This window comes from Lampetra planeri, unplaced genomic scaffold (genome assembly GCF_965212315.1).
Source record: "Lampetra planeri unplaced genomic scaffold, kcLamPlan1.2.h2 scaffold_845, whole genome shotgun sequence".
In the NCBI taxonomy this organism is placed as follows: domain Eukaryota; kingdom Metazoa; phylum Chordata; class Hyperoartia; order Petromyzontiformes; family Petromyzontidae; genus Lampetra; species Lampetra planeri.
In genome coordinates this window covers 1-27,838 of record NW_027615667.1, presented here as the reverse complement: position 1 = coordinate 27,838, position 27,838 = coordinate 1, and the positions used below count along the sequence as shown (strand labels likewise).

General features: G+C 46.5%; 2 protein-coding genes across 4 annotated transcripts; both read right to left on the bottom strand.

The window, feature by feature from the left end:
- Positions 1-19: 19 nt before the first annotated feature.
- On the bottom strand, positions 20-3,185 carry LOC144742074 (uncharacterized). The gene has a single exon (XM_078624576.1). It carries the CDS (start codon positions 3,183-3,185, stop codon positions 2,175-2,177), a length of 1,011 nt encoding a protein of 336 aa, XP_078480702.1. The 3' UTR covers positions 20-2,174.
- On the bottom strand, positions 3,080-25,346 carry LOC144742075 (uncharacterized). 3 transcript variants are annotated; one of them, XM_078624577.1, is made up of 4 exons: positions 25,283-25,346; positions 23,482-23,671; positions 14,682-15,518; positions 3,080-3,213 (listed from the first exon to the last, which is right to left on the bottom strand). In XM_078624577.1, the coding sequence occupies exons 3-4, from the start codon at positions 15,488-15,490 to the stop codon at positions 3,210-3,212; spliced, it is 813 nt and encodes a 270-aa protein (XP_078480703.1). In that variant the 5' UTR covers positions 15,491-15,518; positions 23,482-23,671; positions 25,283-25,346; the 3' UTR covers positions 3,080-3,209. The 3 variants fall into 3 exon arrangements, with proteins under 3 accessions (XP_078480703.1, XP_078480706.1, XP_078480705.1); XM_078624580.1 differs by lacking the exon at positions 23,482-23,671 and having other exon boundaries at positions 25,283-25,337; XM_078624579.1 differs by lacking the exon at positions 25,283-25,346 and having other exon boundaries at positions 23,482-24,469.
- Between the last annotated feature and the right edge of the window lie 2,492 nt (positions 25,347-27,838).

Below are 27,838 nucleotides of genomic sequence, written 5' to 3'. Positions count from 1 at the left end.
GAAGGCACCACTCAGACTCTTCTGTGTTAAGCAACTTTAATCTCTAAAAAACACGTAACATTCTAATATGCGAACTCTTATGCAAGGAATGCCAACAGTACTCCTGGAGATGTCCTCATTGAACCGTACATTTAACCCTCAATAATTATGTTTGTCAAACTGGGTAACAGAACAATTGGCTCATTCTTCAGAATAAGGTGATCATACACAGCGACAGGAAATTAATGTGACAATATTCATACGAACAGTAATAAAAAAACATGTGCCTAAGCAAAGGTAGACCTCAATAAATTCATTTTTTAGATTATGCAATTAACGTAATGCCTTGGAACAATGGTGTGCGGTAGTGTGCTTGCTTGTCTAACAAATGTGCATCAATTGGCTAAGAGCTTTAATACATTCGCCGGCAAGATTATGTGATGAAAAGAAAGCTTTTAACACAATTGTATCCTTGTTTGTGTGTATTCGTTTTGGGCAGCGTTCCCCACAATTCCATCACGGGTTGGAAGTGTTTAACATTTTTTGCATCAGACTTGCAGTCTCTGTCAAAAAGGGGCGCTGTGGCCTTTGAAGTCGTGAAGTAGTGATCTATTGTGCAAGGGTGTGCTTGCTGTCACCATGTATTCCGTCCTCTCATCACGGATTGGAAGTAAAAACAAAATATTATTTACAGTGAGGGAAAAAAGTATTTGATCCCCTGCTGATTTTGTACGTTTGCCCACTGACAAAGAAATTATCAGTCTATAATTTTAATGGTAGGTTAATTTGGAGAGACAGAATAGCAACAAAATCCAGAAAAACGCATGTCAAAAATGTTATAAATTGATATAGATACAGTAATCCCTCGCCACTTCGCGGTTCAAGTTTCGCGGCCTCAGTGCATCGCGGATTTTTCAAAAATATTCATCGAAAAAAATTCAAAAATACCGCCATATCGGCAGCCGTATTGCGGAAAGCAGCGTTGTTTCATCGTGATGCGCGAGAGAAACGGTTTCCCAGGATGCCAGACAAAGAGAGAAACTCTCTCAGAGGCTTTGTACATACCCACGGGCACTCAGACAAGGCACGTGATTGGTTCCCGGCGCGAGATCGACGAATGAGAGCACGGGTGGATGTATCCCGTGAGCTGGTTGGCTGCGCATCATCGTTGTCATTGTCGTCGTCGTCATTACTGGAGTCAAGTCTCAAGATACTACTGTCATTGGTGAGTGTAGAACACCATAATACGTATCGTATGAGAGAGAGTGAATGTATAATATTAGGGTTTTATAATTAAATAGATTTAAGTAAAATATATATATAAAGTATAAATATACATATTTTAAACATTCTGGTACCCACACACACATATACGGAAATTCCTAGGGGGCCAATCCTACTTCGCGGATTTTCACCTATCGTGAGGGGTTCCGGTCCCCATTAACCGCGATAAACGAGGGATCACTGTATACCCAACCCACAGGTCTGCAAATACTGCCCCCTCTTACTCTGCAGGTTGAACCTAAGAATTGAGTGTTCAACTTCACATTCTTTCATTAAAGGCCTGTGACAAATGTGAATCTAATGGGGCTGCATTGTCTCAAGCTTACACATCTACCGGGTCTCTATTTGACTTTGTTTTGTCTAAGAAGTCCACCCACACCTCCACTTCCACAAACTCCTGGGAGTTGCCTCGCTCTGCCTCACAGTCAGAATTCTCCTCCTGCTTCACGTTGCCTCCATCGATGTGAAGGTCCGATTTTGGAGTTGAATCTTCATCTTCACATTTTACCTTCACATCTTCGCTCTTCACCATCACATCTTCACATTTTACCTTCACTTCTTTGCTCTTCACTATCGCCTCTTCACATTTCACCCTGAAACATTTCATATCGTCCAAGCTGGAATGTACTTCTGGTTCTTTTTTCAGGAGGGATGGGCTCATTGTAGCACTTTGACTTCCACAAGTCGATTTCAGACAACACTCTTTGGGGATATTCTGATGCCTGTATGTTCTCTGGTGTCGATGAAGATCTGATGACCGTGCAAATGCCCTCTCACACACAGTGCACTTGAAGGGTTTCTCTCCTGTGTGTGTTCTCTGGTGGATCTTAAGAAATGCTGCCCATTCAAATGCCTTCTCACAGACATTGCATTTGAAAGGTTTCTCTCTTGTGTGTGTTCTCTGGTGTTTTTTAAGAATCGGTGAATCTGCAAATGGCTTTCCACACATAGTGCACCTGAAGGGTTTCTCTTCTGTGTGTCCTCTGGTGTTTTTTAAGATGTGATGACTGTAAAAATTCCTTCTCACACACACTGCACTTGAAGGGGTTATCTCCTTTGTGTATTCTCTGGTGTCTTTTAAAATAAAATGAACTTGAAAATGCCTTCCCACAAACACTGCACTTGAAGGGTTTCTCTCCTGTGTGTGTTCTCTGGTGCGATTTAAGAATTGATGACTTTGCAAACGCCTTCCCACACACACTGCACTTAAAAGGTTTCTCTCCTGTGTGTGTTCTTTGGTGGGTCTGAAGATATGACGACCATGAAAATGCCTTCTCACACACAGTGCACTTGAAGGGTTTCTCTCCTGTGTGTGTTCTCTGGTGTCTTTGAAGATGTGATGACTGTGCAAACGCCTTCTCACACACAGTGCACTTGAAAGGTTTCTTTCCTGTGTGTGTTCTCTGGTGTCTTTGAAGATGTGGTGACCGTGCAAACGCCTTCTCACACACAGTGCACTTGAAAGGTTTCTTTCCTGTGTGTGTTCTCTGGTGTTGTTTAAAAGTAGATGAATCAAAAAATGCCTTCCCACACACACTGCACTTGAAGGGCTTATCTCCTGTGTGTGTTCTCTGGTGGGTTTGAAGATTTGATGACTTTGCAAACGCCTTCCCACACAGAGTGCACTTAAAAGGTTTCTCTCCTGTGTGTGTTGTCTGGTGGATCTTAAGATTTGATGACTTTGCAAACGCCTTCCCACACAGAGTGCACTTAAAAGGTTTATCTCCTGTGTGTGTTCTGTGGTGTTGTTTAAGAGTAGATGAATCTGAAAATGCCTTCCCACACACACAGCACTCTAAGGGTTTCTCTCCTGTGTGTGTTCTCTGGTGCTGTGTCAAGTTTCCAGTACGATCCGTGCTGTTTGCATGCTGGTCGCATTGTTTCCTTCTTGTACTGAACTGCGCTGAGTGCCTTTGCTCCATCAGGCCAATTCTGCAGAGAGAGCGTCAGCTGCAAACAGAAAAGCATGTCCACACCATCTATGTGAGTATTGAGGCACAGAGGAATGCATATATACACAGTCACACATGACATCTATACATATTCATATTTTCATGATATAGTGAAAGAGATTCCCCAATTCATCACAAAGGGCTGTTAAGGCACACAATGCGAGGGCAAATGGTCATAAATATGCCTGGACACCCTAGTGTCTTCAAAATTAATGTTTACCAAAAACTCCAAGCACACAATTTTGGTTGTCTAGCTATGACAGGAATATTTATTTAAGAAAAATTTGTTAACCTAGCAAAGGCTTTTGAAAATAATACTATTTGTATTATGCAGAAATGTATAAATTAATGTTCATTTGCAACTTAGAGGTGTGAAGCCAGGCTCAGATGAGCTTGAATGCGAGGATGAACAGATTTAACTTCAGCTGCATATGTGCTGTGTTAATTTCCTGACTGTTTCCATTCTTATGAAAATTTCCAAAGCAAAACTAAAATAAACTATATTTATGATTTAACCTCCATGTTCAATCGAGTCAATATACTTGACAGCAAATACAAACTTCACATGTTCATACACTTGCATGGTAAAAAGGTGGTTAAATTTTGACTTAAAACTTTCGTGACTGCAGGAATTAATATTCTTTGGTTATTTCGGTAAAGTTACGTAGATAGAAAATAATAATACAAATAAAGTGAATAGAAGAAAAAAAAAACGACTAATGTAGACTGGAGCCTGGTTCTTAACCTCGGTGAGCGCAGAGGCGTAGCTCGGATATTTTGCGCCCGGGGACGAACTATAAAATTGGCGCCCCCCCCCCCCCGCCGTTTAATCACATTTTCCTATTACATCGAATAAGGAATAACAATTTTAATGAAACATTGTATATAAAGAAGCAAATTATTAGAAATTATATTACATGGCTCACTCAGTCACTGTCGTAGACTGGTTGACATAGTCTACGAAAGATTATGTTTTCTTGATTTCACTGTCGCAAACTGGTCAATCACGTAATCAAAATATGTTTTTTCCAATGTTTTTCTTTCAATGCTAAGAAGAGCAAGATCGCTGAGACGATCTTGTCCCATTGAAGCACGCAAATACGACAAAATAAGTTTCAATTTGCTGAACGACCGCTCACAGCTTGCAATTGAAACTGCTACTGTTAATAAAATTTGCAGTGAAATTCGCAAATTCGGAAATATGTCGTCTCCATAAAACACAATAAAACCAAGAAGATCCAAAGGAGTTTCTGGTAGAACTTAATTCCGGTTACAGAGCAGCATTTTGCAATCTCCAAATTCTGTGAAAAGTTCGTGGCCATTGATGTCGGTGTCATAGAAATTTCCAAAATCTGTGCAATTTCGACGAATTGCATCGACATCTGTGCCAGTTCTCCCGGCATCTTCCGACGTCACCTAATTCTTCTGTCCACATCGATCCCCCAGGCTGTGCATCTTGTTTTGGCGTTTTTTACAGCAACTTGGCTCAAATCATCACGAAGCTGGACAAATTCATGCTCCAAAAATTCAAGATCAGTTGCTGCTTCCTTGAAATTCATAGTAGGACCCTGTAAGCGCTTCTGAACACGATACATTTTTCCAAGAATGACATTCCAGAAATGTAATAAAACTATGAAGTAAAAATTTAATACGCATGCCTGTAACTGTTCTGCATCACTTCTGGTTTCAGGCGTCATAGTTACGTCCTCCGACAATTTGTCTAGCAGCCCTACTAGTTCATCCATTCCTTCATAGAGAGCTTTAACAGCTTCTGATCGTGCACTCCAGCGTGTTTCAGACTCCCGCTTTACTGTGATGGGCACAGCTTTTTTAACTCTTCCCAACGAATTGTTGAACGAGAGAAAAATATATACTTTCAACTGTTCCAAAAAACGTGACGACAAGTGGATCCTGTTTAGCTGAGTGTACTCCTGCTAAGTTTAAGCTGTGGTTGTCACAGTTGACAAACAATGCTCTGTGATTTTTGTCACATATTCGTTGTTGAAGGCCGGATATATGCCCAGTCATCACAGCAGCATTGTGATAACATTGTGCCCGACAGTCGGCTAGAGGTATGTTGTCAAATTTCAGTATCTCGACGATGACTCTTTCTAGGCTTGCTGCATCTTTTGCATGTATCTCGATATAACCTAAAAATGATTTTTTGATAGTTACTTTTTTAGTTTGAAAATCCACATCCACAAATCTTATGACCTGAGAAAATGTAATTACATGCAATGTAGGCTGTGTGTGGCGGGATATATAAACTTTTAGGTTGAGGTGTAGGTTTGCGCAGTAGTTTCAGGCTGCCGCGCCCGCCGCAATAAGTGATAATGTAACGTTGTAAGCCTCATTTTGGTGCCCCTTTACCTTGGCGCCCGGGGACATATGTACCCCCCTGCCCCCCCCTAGCTACGCCTCTGGGTGAGCGTACTGGCAGTCTATAATGTAGACTGTAGCCTGGTTCTTAACCTCGGTGAGTGTATTGGCAGTCTATAATGTAGACTATTGCCTGTTTTTTGACGAGACCTTTGCAATGGACTAGACCTTGGCGATGGACACTCACAGCTTTGTACGTAAAAAAAGTCCAGGCAGCTTCCACATAGTGTTACAGAGCCTAATGAAAGAATGCTGCTAGACCAATTTGAAGTGAGACTTTGGATGCCAAACCAAAGCTGGTCGTGAACACATTAACCAGTTATAGGAGCTCCTCCACCACGTGTAGAACGACCTGATTATTCATGGAGAGCTGAGCAGGTGCAGTGCTGTATGACATTAAATTCCCAGGGAGGTGTTCTTTGGGTCTTTCGGTAAAGTCACGTCACTTAACCGAAAGACCCAAAGAATATTAATTCCTGCAGTTACGAAAGCTTTAAGTCAAGATTTTCCCAGGGAGGTGATCTTTTTGTAGAACATATGCAAGGCCCCATTTCGTCATGGAATTCTCCAGGTACAGAACACGATTCTCCAACTCAATATCATTGAGTAGCCATGACCAGATCATCAACATGCGTAACATGGTTGACCAGCAGGGGAAAATCCCTTGACTATAACCAGACATTGATTAGCGTATCATTGTTACTGTATCAAATGCATTTTTTATAGGGTCGTTGTGAGCTTCTCAAAACACAACTATTTGAAAATGCTACGTAATGTAATGCATGCGGCTAGAGGGAATTTCGGCCACAAGCCAAATTGAACAAGAAAGGGATCCGACTCCTGGTCACGCAACTTTAGATGGGCCAGCCAAAAATCATAAAAATCCTCAACGATTGTGAGAAGAGGCAGAGACATCGAAAACCAAAAACAAACCAAAACCCCAAGCCTCTTTATGGTACTATAGGCTGTAATTACACCAAGAAAGCAGAGATCTAGTTTCAGCTGAAAATCCGAACTCCTGTGCTATAGCTGATGGACAGAAAATACAGCAGCCCCTTGAATAGCGTGGAGGTTACATTCTTGGAAAGTGCCGTGCGAAAGCTAAAATTCCGATATTTAACATTTAAGCCTGACCTAAATAATGGGGTTAGGTAAACGGCATATAAAATATACATTACAATTGAAATAAGTACTGTACTGTATTCCCAATAAACTAAATTACTGAAATAAATGTGGAGAAACCGTATACAAAACATTCCAAGATGAGTTTAAATGTATATAAATAAAGCAGACTTTGTGTTTTTTTGAGAACCAAATTGCGCCAACACTATGAAACAAACACACATCAAAAATTCCATGCGTACTCAAGGGTAAGTTATGTTTTTCACACAATTTTTAGCTTACCTGTTCACCATCAACACCTGTAACACCTGCACACTCCAACACCCCGCCGCTGCTATATTTTTTCTCATTTACCACATTATCCTTACATATTATCAGGCCTGCATTTTTGCCACAAAATTAATTAACTTCCAGGTCCTTATTGTCCTCTCTGCACACGCACGGCTCACCTATAATATACTGTAATATTTCATCATGGAACCTTTTCCAGTACTAAAATATGAGAATAGGTTTTCCCCGTTTTTCTGGCAACAAAACAGGTGTTAAGATGTTAAAACACCAAACTGAAACCTTTAACAAGGAATCATGTGTGCATTAACCACAATACTTGTGGTCAGAATGCAAACAAAAACACTCTGATAGAAAATGCATGGTCTGCTGCTGAGGCAGACTGTTTTAGAAGGTTTGAAATGGGTGTAGCCCAAGGGTCATAAAGAAGTGGCCGGGGCAAGTGATGTTAACGTAATAAATTAGCATGTTAATGTGAAATCGAAAAGTGGTGCAATCCAAAGCGGCCTCCCTACAAGACAGAGAAGGAGCGAGGCTCTACCTGGGTAAACAACAACTACCACCACGACAACGATGTGAACTTCTCGCTTCGGATCTCAGTGAGCACGCATGAAAATAAATCACGCTTGCCAACACAGAGCGCACGCCTGGGATACACTGCCGAGTTCATAGATGGCCTCGCCACCGAGAAAGTTCAGCATTATCTGACAAGCACAACGGGGTGGCAGCCAGATGCGAACTGCCCATATCCCCCATTTAACACCCTTGCCGAGCACGCGTGTGTGTAAGAGATTTGCTCGCGAGCGTGCGGAATTCCGACGGCTGGGACGGGATAGCACCATTGCAAGTATTCTTCCAGAGGAGGAGGTGAGGGGGGTAGGGGACGAGGGAGCCTCCGGGATCCCGTGAGACAACCCCAGGATGGGTGGCAGGGATACAGACCGGCATAGGAGATTTCACAGGCCATGAGACCCAAGTACGCGAGGAGGTAACCCAAGTATGCGGGGAGGTGACCCAAGTACACCTGAATGTGACCAAGCTGCAGTCTACAGCGGAGATAGTCCAGTCCGAGGTGGGAGGGCTACGCTCCATGGTCGGGGGGCTAACCAGGCGAGTATCTCAATAAGAGGCAGAACTCGAACAAATGCGCACTGGGAGGGGAAGGGGGAGTGGACAAGGGGCCTCTTATGGAGCCACCGCCCTTCCCCGTGCGTGCTATCTATGCGACCAATGGGGGCATCTCGTGAGAAACTGTCCCCAGATTGCTCGCGCGAGAGAAGCACCAGGGTTAAACACCAAGGCCTCCCTAAAGAGGGGACCACAGAGGGGTGCAATCGACGTGGTCCCAACACAAATAAACTGTCGTGATAATGGTGAGCGAGTGACCCCCACGCAGATGCCGACAACACCCCAGAATGCGGCAATTGCAGGTGACTGGCTGCGGGAGCTTGTGGCAGGAATAATGGGGGCCACGTTGCTCGTGGAAGGGCAGGTGAACAGGCGGCGTACCCAGATTCTGCTGGACACGGGGGGCGGTAACGTCACTCGTGAGTGCAACACACTGCAGCGTGGTCGGGGTTGATGTGAGCCGCCTACAGGCCCCAGATCGTGCGCTGCACACTGCAAGTAGAAGTGGGATGGGACTGCTGGGGAGGGTCACCCTTAAGGGTCGCCTCGGACACCAGGTATGTAACCAGGAGTTATACGTGTCGAGCGTGTTATGCCACGAGTGTATTGCAGGTACCGACCTCCTGGAAAAGTTGGGGCTCAGCGTGTAGCCCCGCCGGCGATGCGCCACCGTGGAGGGCAGCGGGGAGCGGATTCCTTTCTTGGGACAAGAGCCGGGTTTGCCCTCGCTTCGAGCCCGTGGCCGCTATCCTGGCGTCGGCCGTCACCGTCGGCATTGGTGTTCCACTGGGTTTTCCGTTTTTCTCCCAAACCTAAATTCAAAATATAGTTGGTGGTGGTCAAACAGTCCAATGCAGAACCCTCCTGAAACATAATCTTTAACTGCTAAATAAGAAATTAAATTGAAAAACCCTCAAACACAGTACAATATTTTTAAATCCTTTATATTAAGTTCGCATGCTTGCGTGCTTGCTTGCTTACGACCGTGCAAATCTTTCGGTCGTTTTTTAACCCACTTCCGTGATCCAATCGAGCTGACATTTTCCACACACTCGTTGTGCCAGACAATTAATGTTCGTGAAAAATTCCCAAAATGTTACACTTTTTAGGCAAAAAAAAATTATTTTACATATATTCAAATAGAACTCATTCTTGGCTTTGGTTGAACGTCACAGAATAAGAGCCCAGAGCGTAACCCCTCCACAGGCCGTGGCGGAGTAGCGCAGTTGGTAGCGCCCTCGCTTCCCATGCCAAAGGTCGCGGGATCGATCCCCGCGTCGTCCACAGGCGAATATATTTTAAAATCCTTTATATTAAGTTCGCTGCCACGCATATAAAGGATTTATAGTGAAAAACTTTGTTTTTACGGGTTATACTTGTTATTTTACCAGGTGAGGCCCACTGAGCTGCATAGTTATTTTTCAGAATCGACCTGGACACAAATGATAGCTCAACTTTGTGGGTTATAATATGGAAATGTTTTGCAGCAAATTTCTCAAAATGCATGTTTCTAATTGTGGAGAAAAATCAATGCCACAACAGGGAGAGAGAAAAAAAATAAAACATATGAACTGCAATTATAAATGCGTCAGGGTTGGAATCGAACCCACGACATTCTGCATACTATGTGAGGTAGTTGACATCTTGCCACCCTAGTACAATATATCACACACAAACAAATAACAGTGAAACCTTGGATAAGCCACTTTTTTGTGAGCTGGTCGCTTCTGAAAACAAGAGCGGTATAGCAGCTGAAGTCGGCTTGACCTGGTAGGATAAAAAAACTGTAGAAATATTTTAAAGAAAAAAAATTCAAAGTAGTCAGCCAGATGAAGACAAATTAAACTTAAGCAGAGAATTAAAGCAAATGCGATCAGGCGAGGGCAGGAGGCAAGGACCCGCATGGCTAGGCCCCGCGTTGTAATGTTCCAACCTGGACATCGATTCCATCCTCGCTGCTACTCAATTGATATCCCTACGAGAGGAGCGAGGCTCTACCTGGGTAAACAACAACAACAACCACGACAACAACCACCACAACAACAACCACGATGTCAACTTCTCACCTCGGATCTCAGTGAGCGCGCGCGCGGTGCAGCAGCTTCCGATATCGTGACGTCACGCGGCAGCAGGAGGTGACATGACGTCACTAGCGGGGTTCACCACACAATCCCCTCCCCCAACGAGCAGCGGTGTAATTGAATAAATTATGTTAATGAGCCGGGCCCACGTGGGGTGATTGGGCTTGGCTACTGAACCCGTCGCAATAATATCGCGACGGTTTTCATGAATAAATTATGTTAATGAACCGCCAGTCAAAAGCGCGGTGGAGGGGGGGATTGAATATCTTGGTGACATGACGTCACTAGCGGGGAACAGCTTTCCCTGGCGTCTCACGCCGACGAGTTAATGAGTGGTGACGTCACTGTGTGTGTGTACACTGTGTGTACAAACTGTGTGTGTGTACCCTGTGCGTGTGTACACTGTGTGTGTGTACACTGTGTGTTGGCACAGTCGGGGGTACAGGTGGTGTATCGGCCAGTCAACTGAGTCAGTCGACCCATGGCACCTGGGTCTACCCCGTGCACATAGCTTGGCACAAGCGCCATGGTGAAGTGACCGCCACTTAGTGGCGAATGGCGGTTGTTGTTATTGTTACTGTGTGTGTCCGGCAAAACAAGAGATGGCACCTCACCCAGCCATCTCATTGAGTAGCCATTACCAGATCATCAGCAGATGCAACAGGGCTGACCAGCAGGGAATAATCCTTTAACTATAACCAGTCATCGATAAGCACATTATTTTTAACCGCGACGAATGCAATTCATTTATACGGCCATTGTGAGCTTCTCAAACTACATAATTATTGAAGATGCTATGTGATGTGTAATAAACCCCGTTGAGACGTCGTCGTGAATTGAGAATTCTTTATTCAGTTTCGTTCACAGCTTCCACCACATTCGTTCCTCCAGTTCCCTTGCTCCTTCACGCTGTTGGCTGACAGCGAGAGAGAGAGACTGCAGCGGCCCGCCACGTGGCAGGCACCAGCGTGGCTTCTCCGCTCCTTTAAATCCCTGGCTCACGTGATGCCCCGCAGCCAATCCTCAGCCACACCCCTGGAACTTTCCCGAAGCTACTGTACGGCTCCAAGGCCACGCCCCAAACTCGACTCCCCATTGGTTGCGGGCTGAAGCCAGCAGAGCCAATCATCATCATCCAGGTGTAACCTCACATTACAAATGTAATGCATTAGGCCAGAGTGAATTTCTGTCACAAGCCGAGTTGAACAGGAAATGGTTCCAACTCCTGGTCACGCAGCTTTAGATGGGCCTGCCCAAAATCATAAAAATCCTCAACGAATGTGAGCAGAGGCAGAGACATCGAAATCAAGGAACCCAAAGCACCAAGCCTATTTAGTGTACCATAGGCCTTAATTACATCAAGAAAGCAGAGATATAGTTTCTAGTAAAAATCCGTACTCCCCTGCTGTACTCGATTGACAGAAAATACAGCCGCCCCTTGAATATCGGAAATAAACATTGGGAAACCGTGTCTCGTGCTTTTGGTTACAGGTCTACCCAATACTTCTGGTCACACATGCTGTCTGCTTCTACTCGACATTGTCCGAAAAGTCCTCCCAAACCTCCACATCCACAAATGGCTGTGATTCGTCTCGGGCTCCATTAGCGACCTGGAAGTCAAACCCTAGAGCCTTCACAGGACACCTTCACGAATGGTGACGTTTCCCAGCTGTCATCTTTATTGGGTCCTTGCATCACAAACGATGGGCTTATGGAACTTCAAATTTCACACGTCAATCTCAGACTCTGCTCCTTGTAGACCTCCTTACGCGTGTTTCAGTTTCAAGACAATTCAAAAGGCCTTCCAAGTGTACAATAAGTGGTTTTTAATGTGTGTTCCCTGGCAGTTGTGAAGATTTGATTACTGTGTAAATGCATTCCAAGACAGTGCAGTCGTTAGATTCCGTGGAGGCGAGTTCTGCTCTTGGTGACATCACAAGCCAGAGAGAGGGGGAGGCCCTGACGTAACCCACTCGTTAATTTGAGGTGACGTCTTCAGAGGGAGCGTCTACATATTTAAGTAAAATGTGGTAAACAAGGTGGGATATCAATGCAGACAGATATATCTAAAGTTGTATTTAAATAGAAGTTAAGATTCAATAAAACCTAGGCTAGAATACAAATCTGTAACAAAAATCCACGATGCCTTCAAATGTGCTCTTTAAAGTACCTCCTTGCGAAAAAACAGATCGGCAGACATCTTTCATTCAACGTTCTCTACACGAAACAAAGGAATGTTTTACACAAACTATAAATACCACGGCCTTTTAGGAATGCATGTGTAATGGGTTCCGGAGACACTTGTAGAGGTATCTTCTTTATTACAACACTCCAACAGTCCTGATACTCTGCTACAGCCTAGGTACACAGCCTAGATACACTACTCTGGCTACGCTCTGGGGTCCTCCGGCTGCAATTACCCTAGGGGAGGCTAATTGACCCGACCCAGCCAAGGTGCGGGTCTGGACTCTGGCTTCCTCTGAACTCGCCCTTACAAGGACGTAGAGCCAGGAGTCCCAGAGTCCCACCACTGGCCCTCACAGCGTCCCGGCCCTTACAAGGACAAGCGGGACGAGGGGGTCCACGGTCCTAAGCTGGCTGGTCTTGGGTCTTGAGCTGCAACTGGCCCCGATCGGCCAGGGAGCTGCCCTTTTATGCCTCGTCCCCAACGAGGGGTGGGGTTGTGTGCGACCCCAGATATCCCACAGAGCACGCACAGCCCCCCCCGTTGGTGGCGCCAAGGGGCTTAACTGTTTGGGGTGCCTGGGATCCTAGCGCCTGGCGCCGAGGGCTTATCTGCCTAGGATCCTAGAGCGCCCAGCAGCCCCTCCTCTCTTATGGCACTACACATGTGTTTAGTACAAGCCACCTGTGGACTGGTTTTGGTGTCCAATGTCTCAACAGTCCGGCTTGCTTTAACTGATGTTCATCGGCAAGGTCCATTTCAAGTCTCAGTTCGACAAAATGTATACGTAATACAAAATGATAATTAGTGGTCTTGTGGAGAATGTATCTCCTATACGTAACTTGTAAGTGGCATACCTTAACTGATGAATGATCCGACTATGCTCCCAATTTCAAAGACAATGAGTTGCCCCAGTCAGATGCGTCCTGATTCACAAAAATACCCTTTGACTCGTATCACAAAAAAAACAGCTCTCACATGAGTTTTTGTACAGGTTACCACCAAAACAGATACTTTGTCCTGACATCACATATTCCATGGTTGACATTAACACACAAAATGTTGCATGTACGTACAAAATCAGAAAGGTATTCTTTCAATTATGATTCAAAATAATCAAAGGGCACATTGGCAACATTTTATTACTATACTGAAATGTACTGCGTCACGTTGCAACGTATTTACAAGTTGATCTCTGCCGAGATGAGGCCTATATGTGCAGCACTCTCATAAAGGGAAGCCAAGTAGTAGTACATTCTCTATTTGTTGCAGAGGTTCAAGGTTCAAATCCGACTGGTATATCAATCATCGCCCCCGACTTACAAACTCATATCCACATGCAGGCCAGTGAACGGTCACCTTGTGGAAAACAGGGGCAGATGCCCATTATGGGCACCCTTCGAGTGTCTAAGATGAGATATGTTAGAAAACACATGAGTCGCTCCCGGATTCGAGAACGACCCAACCTACAGACCCACAAAAACTGGCCACTCTTACACTGCAGTTTGAACATAGAAATTGAGTGTTCAACTTCACATTATATTCATTAGAAAGGCCTGTGACAAAAGTGCATCCATTGGAGCTTAATTGTCTCAAGCTTGCACATCTACCTGGTCTCCATTTGACATTGCATTGTCTAAGAAGTCCACCCACACCTCCACATCCACAAACTCCTGGGAGTTGCCTCGCTCTGCCTCACAGTCAGAATTTAGTTCCTGCTTCACACTGCCTCCATCTATGTGAAGGTCCGATTTTGGAGTTGAATCATCTTCAAATTTAACCTTCACTTCTACGCTCTTCACTGTTACTTCTTCACATTTCACCTTCGCCTCTTCATATTTCACCTTGATACCTTTCAAAGTGTCCAGGCTAGGGTTGTCTTCTGGTTCTTGTTTCATGAACAATGGGGTCATTGCAGCACTTTGACTTTCACAAGCTGATTTCAGATTACACTTCTTGTGGATTTTCTGATGCGTGTGTGTTCTCTGGTGTTTTTTAAGATTTGATGACTTTGCAAACACCTTTCCACACAGAGTGCACTTGAAAGGTTTCTCTCCTGTGTGTGTTCTCTGGTGTGATTTAAGAATTGATGACTTTGCAAATGCCTTCTCACACACAGTGCACTTGAAAGGTTTCTCTCCTGTGTGTGTTCTCTGGTGTGATTTAAGAATTGATGACTTTGCAAACGCCTTCCCACACACACTGCACTTAAAAGGTTTCTCTCCTGTGTGTGTTCTTTGGTGGGTCTGAAGATATGACGACCATGAAAATGCCTTCTCACACACAGTGCACTTGAAGGGTTTCTCTCCTGTGTGTGTTCTCTGGTGTCTTTGAAGATGTGATGACTGTGAAAACGCCTTCTCACACACAGTGCACTTGAAAGGTTTCTCTCCTGTGTGTGTTCTCTGGTGTCTTTGAAGATGTGGTGACCGTGCAAACGCCTTCTCACACACAGTGCACTTGAAAGGTTTCTTTCCTGTGTGTGTTCTCTGGTGTTGTTTAAAAGTAGATGAATCAAAAAATGCCTTCCCACACACACTGCACTTGAAGGGCTTATCTCCTGTGTGTGTTCTCTGGTGGGTTTGAAGATTTGATGACTTTGCAAACGCCTTCCCACACAGAGTGCACTTAAAAGGTTTCTCTCCTGTGTGTGTTGTCTGGTGGATCTTAAGATTTGATGACATTGCAAACGCCTTCCCACACAGAGTGCACTTAAAAGGTTTCTCTCCTGTGTGTGTTCTCTGGTGTGATTTAAGAATGGATGACTGTGCAAACACCTTTTTACACACACTGCACTTAAAAGGTTTCTCTCCTGTGTGTGTTCTCTGGTGGGTCTTAAGATTTGATGACTTTGCAAACGCCTTCCCACACAGAATGCACTTAAAAGGTTTATCTCCTGTGTGTGTTCTGTGGTGTTGTTTAAGAGTAGATGAATCTGAAAATGCCTTCCCACACACACAGCACTCTAAGGGTTTCTCTCCTGTGTGTGTTCTCTGGTGCTGTGTCAAGTTTCCAGTACGATCCGTGCTGTTTGCATGCTGGTCGCATTGTTTCCTTCTTGTACTGAACTGCGCTGAGTGCCTTTGCTCCATCAGGCCAATTCTGCAGAGAGAGCGTCAGCTGCAAACAGAAAAGCATGTCCACACCATCTATGTGAGTATTGAGGCACAGAGGAATGCATATATACACAGTCACACATGACATCTATACATATTCATATTTTCATGATATAGTGAAAGAGATTCCCCAATTCATCACAAAGGGCTGTTAAGGCACACAATGCGAGGGCAAATGGTCATAAATATGCCTGGACACCCTAGTGTCTTCAAAATTAATGTTTACCAAAAACTCCAAGCACACAATTTTGGTTGTCTAGCTATGACAGGAATATTTATTTAAGAAAAATTTGTTAACCTAGCAAAGGCTTTTGAAAATAATACTATTTGTATTATGCAGAAATGTATAAATTAATGTTCATTTGCAACTTAGAGGTGTGAAGCCAGGCTCAGATGAGCTTGAATGCGAGGATGAACAGATTTAACTTCAGCTGCATATGTGCTGTGTTAATTTCCTGACTGTTTCCATTCTTATGAAAATTTCCAAAGCAAAACTAAAATAAACTATATTTATGATTTAACCTCCATGTTCAATCGAGTCAATATACTTGACAGCAAATACAAACTTCACATGTTCATACACTTGCATGGTAAAAAGGTGGTTAAATTTTGACTTAAAACTTTCGTGACTGCAGGAATTAATATTCTTTGGTTATTTCGGTAAAGTTACGTAGATAGAAAATAATAATACAAATAAAGTGAATAGAAGAAAAAAAAAACGACTAATGTAGACTGGAGCCTGGTTCTTAACCTCGGTGAGCGCAGAGGCGTAGCTCGGATATTTTGCGCCCGGGGACGAACTATAAAATTGGCGCCCCCCCCCCCGCCGTTTAATCACATTTTCCTATTACATCGAATAAGGAATAACAATTTTAATGAAACATTGTATATAAAGAAGCAAATTATTAGAAATTATATTACATGGCTCACTCAGTCACTGTCGTAGACTGGTTGACATAGTCTACGAAAGATTATTTTTTCTTGATTTCACTGTCGCAAACTGGTCAATCACGTAATCAAAATATGTTTTTTCCAATGTTTTTCTTTCAATGCTAAGAAGAGCAAGATCGCTGAGACGATCTTGTCCCATTGAAGCACGCAAATACGACAAAATAAGTTTCAATTTGCTGAACGACCGCTCACAGCTTGCAATTGAAACTGCTACTGTTAATAAAATTTGCAGTGAAATTCGCAAATTCGGAAATATGTCGTCTCCATAAAACACAATAAAACCAAGAAGATCCAAAGGAGTTTCTGGTAGAACTTAATTCCGGTTACAGAGCAGCATTTTGCAATCTCCAAATTCTGTGAAAAGTTCGTGGCCATTGATGTCGGTGTCATAGAAATTTCCAAAATCCGTGCAATTTCGACGAATTGCATCGACATCTGTGCCAGTTCTCCCGGCATCTTCCGACGTCACCTAATTCTTCTGTCCACATCGATCCCCCAGGCTGTGCATCTTGTTTTGGCGTTTTTTACAGCAACTTGGCTCAAATCATCACGAAGCTGGACAAATTCATGCTCCAAAAATTCAAGATCAGTTGCTGCTTCCTTGAAATTCATAGTAGGACCCTGTAAGCGCTTCTGAACACGATACATTTTTCCAAGAATGACATTCCAGAAATGTAATAAAACTATGAAGTAAAAATTTAATACGCATGCCTGTAACTGTTCTGCATCACTTCTGGTTTCAGGCGTCATAGTTACGTCCTCCGACAATTTGTCTAGCAGCCCTACTAGTTCATCCATTCCTTCATAGAGAGCTTTAACAGCTTCTGATCGTGCACTCCAGCGTGTTTCAGACTCCCGCTTTACTGTGATGGGCACAGCTTTTTTTAACTCTTCCCAACGAATTGTTGAACGAGAGAAAAATATATACTTTCAACTGTTCCAAAAAACGTGACGACAAGTGGATCCTGTTTAGCTGAGTGTACTCCTGCTAAGTTTAAGCTGTGGTTGTCACATATTCTTAGGTTTTTTCGGTAAAGTCACGTAGGTAAAACATTAAAATTAATGAAAGTAAAATAAAACAAAATAAAAATAAAAATCACGACGTTTCGGAGGCAACACAAGTCTCCGTCATCAGGTGGGACCGTCACAGCCGAATTAGCTGCATCAAGTGAAGCAATGATTCAAGATGTAATCCCTTATAAGCAAGTTGAAGGGAGGTGGAGAGGGGGGGGTTTGGAGAGCTTATCAGATTGTGGTAGCCAATGAATGGAAACGTATCGGGAGGGAGGAGGAGCGGTGATCAAAGACTGCACGTAGTGCTCAACACAATGAATGGACACGTGTCGGGAGGGAGGAGGAGCGGTGATCAAAGACTGCACGTAGTGTTCAACACAATGAATGGAGACGTGTCGGGACGGAGGGTGAGCGGTGATCAAAGACTGCACGTAGTGCTCAACACAATGAATGGAGACGTGTCGGGACGGAGGGTGAGCGGTGATCAAAGACATCACGTAGTGCTCAACACAATGAATGGAAACGTGTCGGGACGGAGGGTGAGCGGTGATCAAAGACTGCACGTAGTGCTAAACACAATGAATGGAGACGTGTCGGGACGGAGGGTGAGCGGTGATCAAAGAACAATGAAGAGATTACTGTTAAACACTGGGGATGTTAACACTCGGTGAAGTAAATTAAAATAGTGCCTGTCAGATAAGATGGTCCAAAAAGTGTAATTAAGTCTTTTTTGCGTGGTTAATAACATCTTTCCAGTGATTACTAAGTTTGTACCCATCATCACGGTTGAAATTATGTCTGTGTTTGTATATTTGTATGGCTTCGTGTACAAACCTTTGATGGTAGCCAGTAGGTTTGCAGAGAACCTTGGTATCGGAAAAGACAATTTCATGAGAGCCCACAGAGTTGTAGCAATGATCAGCAACGGCCGAAGAATCAGTTCTGCCGTGTTTCAGATCTGACTTGTGCTCGCGGACATGATCAGAAACATGACGTTTCGTTTCTCCAATGTAGCAATCACCACAAATGCAACTCAATTTGTAGACTCCAGGATACTGTAAGTCAGGGACGACATCCTTCACAGATGGTTGTCACAGTTGACAAACAATGCTCTGTGATTTTTGTCACATATTCGTTGTTGAAGGCCGGATATATGCCCAGTCATCACAGCAGCATTGTGATAACATTGTGCCCGACAGTCGGCTAGAGGTATGTTGTCAAATTTCAGTATCTCGACGATGACTCTTTCTAGGCTTGCTGCATCTTTTGCATGTATCTCGATATAACCTAAAAAAGATTTTTTGATAGTTACTTTTTTAGTTTGAAAATCCACATCCACAAATCTTATGACCTGAGAAAATGTAATTACATGCAATGTAGGCTGTGTGTGGCGGGATATATAAACTTTTAGGTTGAGGTGTAGATTTGCGCAGTAGTTTCAGGCTGCCGCGCTCGCCGCAATAAGTGATAATGTAACGTTGTAAGCCTCATTTTGGCGCCCCTTTACCTTGGCGCCCGGGGACATATGTACCCCCCTGCCCCCCCCCTAGCTACGCCTCTGGGTGAGCGTACTGGCAGTCTATAATGTAGACTGTAGCCTGGTTCTTAACCTCGGTGAGTGTATTGGCAGTCTATAATGTAGACTATTGCCTGTTTTTTGACGAGACCTTTGCAATGGACTAGACCTTGGCGATGGACACTCACAGCTTTGTACGTAAAAAAAGTCCAGGCAGCTTCCACATAGTGTTACAGAGCCTAATGAAAGAATGCTGCTAGACAAATTTGAAGTGAGACTTTGGATGCCAAACCAAAGCTGGTCGTGAACACATTAACCAGTTATAGGAGCTCCTCCACCACGTGTAGAACGACCTGATTATTCATGGAGAGCTGAGCAGGTGCAGTGCTGTATGACATTAAATTCCCAGGGAGGTGTTCTTTGGGTCTTTCGGTAAAGTCACGTCACTTAACCGAAAGACCCAAAGAATATTAATTCCTGCAGTTACGAAAGCTTTAAGTCAAGATTTTCCCAGGGAGGTGATCTTTTTGTAGAACATATGCAAGGCCCCATTTCGTCATGGAATTCTCCAGGTACAGAACACGATTCTCCAACTCAATATCATTGAGTAGCCATGACCAGATCATCAACATGCGTAACATGGTTGACCAGCAGGGGAAAATCCCTTGACTATAACCAGACATTGATTAGCGTATCATTGTTACTGTATCAAATGCATTTTTTATAGGGTCGTTGTGAGCTTCTCAAAACACAACTATTTGAAAATGCTACGTAATGTAATGCATGCGGCTAGAGGGAATTTCGGCCACAAGCCAAATTGAACAAGAAAGGGATCCGACTCCTGGTCACGCAACTTTAGATGGGCCAGCCAAAAATCATAAAAATCCTCAACGATTGTGAGAAGAGGCAGAGACATCGAAAACCAAAAACAAACCAAAACCCCAAGCCTCTTTATGGTACTATAGGCTGTAATTACACCAAGAAAGCAGAGATCTAGTTTCTGCTGAAAATCCGTACTCCTGTACTATAGCTGATGGACAAAAAATACAGCAGCCGTGCCTCCGAACCAGCAACATCAATAAATGACCGGCGACCGATAAGAAATACAATCACGTAATATATACAGAATCGACGAGGGTAAAAGGGAACCGCACAGAAAACGGGGAATTAACAACAAATATACATGAAAACTGGCTAACCCACTTACGCTCCAGCACAGCCCCCCCCCCCCCCCCCCGTTAGAATCACGCATGCAATGACAGTCACCCGTTAGCACCCCCCCCGCCTTTCCGACGCGGCGTCACAACCAGTAGCACACGTCGGCCATATCGGGGGAATTTCCATGTTACCACCCCACCGCCTTTCCGACGCGGCGTCACAACCAGCAGTACGCGTCGGCCATATCGGTGGGATTTTAACCCAGTCTCTCTCCAAGACTCGCATCGCAGCATATAGCTGTACCGACCGAGCTGAGACGACCCAGTCTCTCTCCAAGACTCGCATCGCAGCATATAGCTGTACCGACCGAGCTGAGACGACCCAGTCTCTCTCCAAGACTCGCATCGCAGCATATAGCTGTACCGACCAAGCTGAGACGACCCATCGTTCACTCACTGCACAACATGCACCCTAACAACTGAGGGATACAGTCTCAACGTAACAGGACAACTCCACCTGAACCTTACGAATCTCCAGCCCACTGTTTCAACGCGCCTCGGAGGGTCTCAACCTCCGAGCCGTCAGGTCAAGCTGTCAGCCATAGCATGACGGGACCACACTCCCCGAGCCATGTGAGCGCACAGCCCACAAGGCTAGACAAGCCACAGAGTGTCTCGATCTCCAGGCTGTCAGGTCAAGCCGTCAGACACAGCATGACGGGACCACACTCCCCGAGCCATGTGAGCGCACAGCCCACTAGGCTAGACAAGCCACGGAGTGTCTCGATCTCCGGGCTGTCAGGTCAAGCCGTCAGCCATTGCATGACGGGACCACACTCTCCGAGCCATGTGAGCGCACAGCCCACTAGGCTAGACATGCCACGGAGTGTTTCAATCTCCGGGCTGTCAGGTCAAGCCGTCAGCCATTGCATGACGGGACCACACTCTCCGAGCCCTGTGAGCGCACAGCCCACTAGGCTAGACATACCACAGAGTGTTTCAATCTCCGGGCTGTCAGGTCAAGCCGTCAGCCATTGCATGACGGGACCACACTCTCCGAGCCCTGTGAGCGCACAGCCCACTAGGCTAGACATACCACGGAGTGTTTCAATCTCTGGGCTGTCAGGTCAAGCCGTCAGCCATAGCATGACGGGACCACAACGTTCATGTTAGACACGCAACTCTCACTGGGCCATCCTGGTCAGGACCTGCGCCCCAAGATAGGTGACAGCCAGCAGCACAATTCCAAATCCATGGCAGCATGTCACCATCGCAATTTAACACGATCACAACACATACAATTTGAATTATGATCCCCCACAGAACTGATCCAATGCCGAACAGGTACGCACAATTTGTGACGATCCCGAATATTCAATGGTCACAACAATACACCTCACATCCCGTATCCGTACACATCATCTCCGAGACTCGCATTGCAGCATGCAGCTGTACCAACCGAGTGGAGATAGCAACGCAATTTGACGGCAATTAACGGAAACGCACCCCCGATCCACGTAGAACACAAGGAGCATTCCCGCACAAAAGACATCATCTGTGCAACAACGGACAGGAACCAACCAGTGAGTTTGAAACAAACCGAACCTGTCATTTCAAAATCCCCTTCAACATTAACCATGGGACTCAGGGCATTCGAATTTTGAGAGCAAAAAAAAACTAGACACAAACGTCCAAAATCGCCGAATTGATTAATACAGTATATGCAGTATACGAAGTTCGTACAGTCAATCATTTGGCGCAATGCTCCATCCAGTCCCCACATATAAACAACAACAATCCTAGACAACCGCAACAACAAACCAATCCTAAACCCCTACGCCAAGCATCAAAAACGCCACACAGCATCACACCACAACACCAAGCACCCAACTAACATCCCTATGAATAGCAAACCAAAAGCCCTAAGCCAACCTCTTCCTGGCCACAACATCACAACAACAATATAACACCAAATAACACTCACACAAGCCAAAATGCAAAAAGAACAGTGGGAAAAACCGTCCGCGAGGAACACAAAACCAGAGAGTCAAACTGAAAAAGTCCCTCCCAACAGTGTCTCCAACGTCGAAACCCTCTCTTCAATCACGGGCCCCTCTCGCTCTCACCACCGATGCCCTCCCCCGCTCTTCTTACTTCAATGTGGGGAGGGAGGCCCGTAATCACAGGGCTGCAGCGGCGCGCCGCCAGGCCGGCGCAGCACACAAGGCGCAAAAGGCGGGAACGCCGCCACCGCGAAACCACTGCCGCGGTGAAAATGGCGGGAACGCGGCTGTGGGAAGTGCGGGAATGCCAACACGTTGAAATGGCGGGAACGCCGCCGCCGCGGGAACGCTGGCACGTAAAAAAAATGGCGGGAACGGCGGCACGTTGAAGTGGCGGGAACCGCCGGCATGATGCAAATGGCGGGAACGCCGGCGCTGTGAAACTGGCGGGAACGCCGCCACAGTGAAATGGCAGGAACGCCGGCACCGCCGAAACGGCGCGAACGCCACAGCTGCGTCATCTTGCAATTTCGCCATCACTCACCAACACCCGGCCACTCCCTTGCCACCAGCAGCTGGTCGAGTTGACGAGCGACGTCGCTCCAACTCGCCGTCGATGGCGACCAGCCCGGGCCCGCAGCCTCCTCCCATGCAGGCTGCAGTCGCCCATCCCCCGGGGCACACCACCGGGGCCCCGGACTCCGGGGTCATCGCAGGGAGAGGCCAGGTGCAACCCACACCGTCCATCCGCACCTCCGGTTGGGTCTTGCACTTCGCTGCCAGCTTTTACACCATGGCAGCGAAGGGTACAGCTTCTTCAAATTAATCAGCGAAAGTTCGATAACCACTTCTACACCAAATGTAGTAAGACCGAATTAGGTGCACACACACGCAGCTTGGAGGCAACACTATTTATTAAACGGTAAGTAATATAACACTGTACATAAGGTGGTGACCACCTTCCTCAACTCACTAACACTCTGGAACACGACACAGACTGGACCAGGCAGGCAACGGCCTGCCTGGCCCAGGACGACGACTCGGGACTTGACGACCGATGATGTCTTCACTTTGGAGTACAGTACAACAGCCTTGCTCTGCGTTCACACCACGCTTATATCTGGTTTGGCGTGGCTGGCTCCGCCCCGGCGTGGCTGGCTCTCTTCAGGCCACGCCTCCCTTCCCAGGACACGCCTCACTTCCCCCACCTCTGGGAAGGTCCGGATCCCTCCAGCACGTGACCCCCCAGGCACCCCCTTGGGGCCCCCAGCCCTCATACAGGCCGACACAGTAGTGACCATTCTATGTCACTACACAGGTACCAACCTCCTAGAAAAGTTGGGGCTCAACGTGCAGCCCCGCCGGCGATGCGCCACCGTGGAGGGCAGCGGGGAGCGGATTCCTTTCTTGGGACAAGAGCCGGGTTGCCCTCGTTTCGAGCCCGTGGCCGCTATCCTGGCGTCGGCCGTCACCGTCGCATTGGTGTTCCACTGGGTTTTCCGTTTTTCTCCCAAACCTAAACTCAAAATATATTTGGTGGTGGTCAAACAGTCCAATGCAGGACCCTCATGAAACATAATCTTTAACTGCTAAGTAAGAAATTAAATTGGAAAACCCTCAAACACAGTACACTATTTTTATTTTACCAGGTGAGGCCATCTGAGCTGCATAGCTCTTTTTCAGAATCGACCTGGACACAAATGATAGCTCAACTTTGTGGGTTATAATATGGAAATGTTTTGCAGCCAAATTCTCAAAATGCATGTTTCTAAATGTTGAGAAAAATCAATGCCACTACAGGGAGAGAAAAAAAATGTAAACTGCAATTATAAATGCGTCAGGGTTGGAATCGAACCCACGCACGCAGAGTACGCTCACGGAGTACACTAACACAAATGAGTACACTCGCTCACTCGGATTATTTTTTCTCCGGGTCCTTCGATTTTCCCCTCCACATTTAGTAACATGCATTTAGATTATTTGGCTGCTACAATCTTCCACGTGAAAAGCCATTTCGTTGAGCTATCATCTATGGCCAGGTGGCTTCTGACAAAAGATCTAACAGCTCTGTGAGCCTTGGTTGGTAATATAAAAATAGTTTACACCATTGGAATCTCATTTGCCATTAAAAAATATAATTGTTTTTTTTTACCCTTTTATCTGGCAACAAAACTGACACCTTTTTTACGAGCAGTCATGTTTGCATAGACCACAATACCTGCAGTCATAATGCGAACAAAAAACATAACTCTGATTATATATGCACTGTCCTTGATGTTGATTGGTCCACACACCCGAGACAGCTTTCCTTAGAGCCTAGTCAGAGTATGTTTTATGTTTGCATTATGACTGCAGGTATTGTGGTCTATGCAAACATGATTCCTCGTAAAAAAGGAGTCAGTTTTGTTGCCAGATAAAAGGGTAAAAAAACAATTATCATAAAAATAGTTGTTCATCGGTCTAAAGGGTGCATCAGCAAAACCAACTCGGCAGAACGCTCCTGAATTAGAGTGCTGAGACTCATTGTGGAATATACTCGAGTGTGCACCATGGTGGCTGGGAGATGTTAACTGCCTCTCCTGGACTACAGGAGGTGGTGGGTTCGATCACGACCCCTCCTGTATATTTGGAGTTTTCGTGTCTCTCTCTCCCCGTGGTCGCGTGGATTTTCCTCCGGATCCTCAGGGTTTTCCCCTCCACGTTTACAGTCAACATCACCACGCGTTTAGAGTATTTGACCGACAGACATTTCCACACGTTGATAAGCCACTTTGTTGTGGGAAGGTCGCTTCTGAAAACAAGAGCGGTATAGCAGCTGAAGTGGGCTTGGCCTGGTAAGATACAAAAAAAACTGTAGAAATATTTAAAAGAAACAAAGTTTCAAAGTAGTGAGCCAGATGAAGACAAATTAAACTTAAGCAGATAATTAAAGCAAATGCAATCAGGCGAGGGCAGGAGGCAAGGCCCCGCGTTGTAATGTTCCAGCCTGGACATCGATTCCATACTCGCTGCTACTCAATTGATATCCCTACGAGAGAGACGGAGCGAGGCTCTACCTGGGTAAACAACAACAACAACCACGACAACAACAACCACGACAACAACAACCACGATGTGAACTTCTCACCTCGGATCTCAGTGAGCGCGCGCGCACTGCAGCAGCTTCCGGATATATCCGGCCGTCACGCGGCAGCAGGAGGTGACATGACGTCACTAGCGGGGTTCATTACACAATCCCCTCCCCCAACAAGCAGCGGTGGAATTGAATAAATTATGTTAATAGTTCGGGCCCATGTGGGGTGATTGGGCTTGGCTGCTGAACCCGTCGCAATGAACGAGCGACTGTATTTATGAATAAATTATGTTAATGAACCGTCAGTGACTGGGCGTAGCTTTGCCCAAAAAAATATTTTACTGGTAGGAACCTCCTGGTTACACCAGCCCACAGGGGATTATTCTGTCCGTCCATCCGTCGTGCAGGGAGGGGCTGGGTGGGGACGGAGGGGCTGAGTGGGGAGGGGCTGGGTGGGGAGGGTGGGGAGGGGCTGGGTGGGGAGGGTGGGGAGGGGCTGGGTGGGGAGGGTGGGGAGGGGCTGGGTGGGGAGGGGCTGGGTGGGGAGGGGCTGGGTGGGGAGAGTGTGGAGGGACTAGGTGGGGAGGGTGGGGCTGGGTAGGGGGTGGGAGGGAGGGGGTGGGGAGGGGGGGGGTGGAGAGGGGGTGGGGAGGGGTGGGGAGGGGGGGGAGGGTGGGGGGAGGGTGGGGAGGGGGTGGGGAGGGGGTGGGGAGGGGTGGGGGGGGTGGGGAGGGTGGGAAGGGGGTGGGGAGGGTGGGGAGGGGCTGGTCACCCCGTGGTGCCCTCATAAAACTTAACGTTTAACCTACTCACGCCGGCTTGTGGCCGCCCTCACAGTCGGGCATATTTTCGGACTACACCACGCCGCCGTTGACCCTGGCCATTGACCGAGCAACCCAACTTTCCTACCAGCTCCCTCCGCAGGAATGTGTTTACTGGAACGGAAATCCGAAGTGACCAACCAGACGTCACGCTCAAAAGCGCGGTCGAGGGGGGGTTGGGGGGTTGAATACCTTGGTGACATGACGTCACTAGCGGGGTACAGCTCTCCCTGGCGTCTCACGCCGACAAGTTAATGAGTGGTGACGTCAGAGAGCGAAGTCAGGGTTAGAGTTTAAGTTTATTTAGATTACATTTCTATTGTTGCCTCTCTTGAACAGAGACCCCTTGGGTGCGTGAGTTCAACAACAACGTGAACATTATTGTGTGTGTACACTGTGTGTGTGTACACTGTGTGTGTACAAACTGTGTGTGTGTACACTGTGTGTGTGCACACTGTGTGTACAAACTGTGTGTGTGTGTGTACACTGTGTGTGTATACACTGTGTATACAATGTGTATGTGTACACACTGTGTGTGTGTACACTGTGTGTACAAACTGTGTGTGCGTGTACACTGTGTTGGCACAGTCGGGGGTACAGGTGATGCATCGGCCAGTCAGCTGAGTCAGTCGACCCATGGCACCTGAGTCAACCCCGTGCACATAGCCTGGCACAAGCGCCATGGTGACGTCACCGCCACTTAGTGGCGAATGGCGGTTGTTGTTCTTGTTACTGTGTGTGTCCGGCAAAACAACCCCCTACCTCCTCGTGGTGCCGGACGGGCAACGTTATCGTGGACAGTGCTGTGGGGGGAGGGCCAATTCCTATTAGACTTTCCCCTGGGAGCTCTGGACGGGTGCGAGAGGGTGGTACTCCCTCCACCTTCAATTAATTACCACTAAACCACGTCTAAGATATCTAATTAATAAGCTTGTGCCGGAGGCCCCGGAGGGACAGGTGTCTATGACGTCTCCTGCTTAAACCCCATCTGACGGAGCTAGGAGATTGAATCTCTACCTCCAGAAACAACAAAAAACCACTACGGATGGCCACGTGGAATGTGCAAACGCTCACTGCGGAGGAGAGGCTGCCACTCCTCTGTCGGGCACTGGACCGGTACCGCCTGGATCTCTGTGACATTCAGGCGGTCCAGTGGACCGGCTCTGGCTCCAGCCACTATGAGGGTGGACAGTCCTCTGCTCAGGGCAGGAGACTACTAAACAACAGGGAGTGGCTCTTCTTCTGAACAAAAGAATGAAGGCGGTGTGGGAGCGTGGCGGTGAGGTGTGGAAAGCTATGAGCCCAGGCTACTTCGGGCTCGCCTTCCCATCAACCGGATGTGAGGAGTGGTGGTCGTGGTTACTTATGCCCCCACTGAAGACGAACATCTGTGGAGAGATGCAGGCAAGGCCGATGTGTCAGATGCCTTCTATGACCTCCTGTCACAGGTGCTAGCTAAAGTGGCCCCTCGGGATAGTCATCTTGTTGGGTGACTTCAATGCCCGAGTTGGTCATGATACTGGCACTTGGTCTGGAGTGATTGGAAGGCTTGGGCCAGATTAGCTCAATAACAACGGCAGGAGGCTGCTAGATTTTTGTGCAGCCCATGGGCTTGTAGTTACCAACATGCTCTTCCGGCATCGGCGCATCCACACAACAACATGGATGCACGCCGGGTCCAAGCAAGAACATCTGCTGGGCTACATAGTGACGGACCAGCAGATGCGAGCCCATGTCCTTGACACCAGGACCTACCGTGGAGCTGATCTGCCCTCTGACCATCGACTTG

Bases quoted from the DNA above. Each gene is read 5' to 3' on its own strand.
- LOC144742074 (XM_078624576.1), bottom strand. From the start codon at position 3,185: ATGGAGCAAAGGCACTCAGCGCAGTTCAGTACAAGAAGGAAACAATGC.
- LOC144742075 (XM_078624577.1), bottom strand. From the start codon at position 15,490: ATGGAGCAAAGGCACTCAGCGCAGTTCAGTACAAGAAGGAAACAATGC.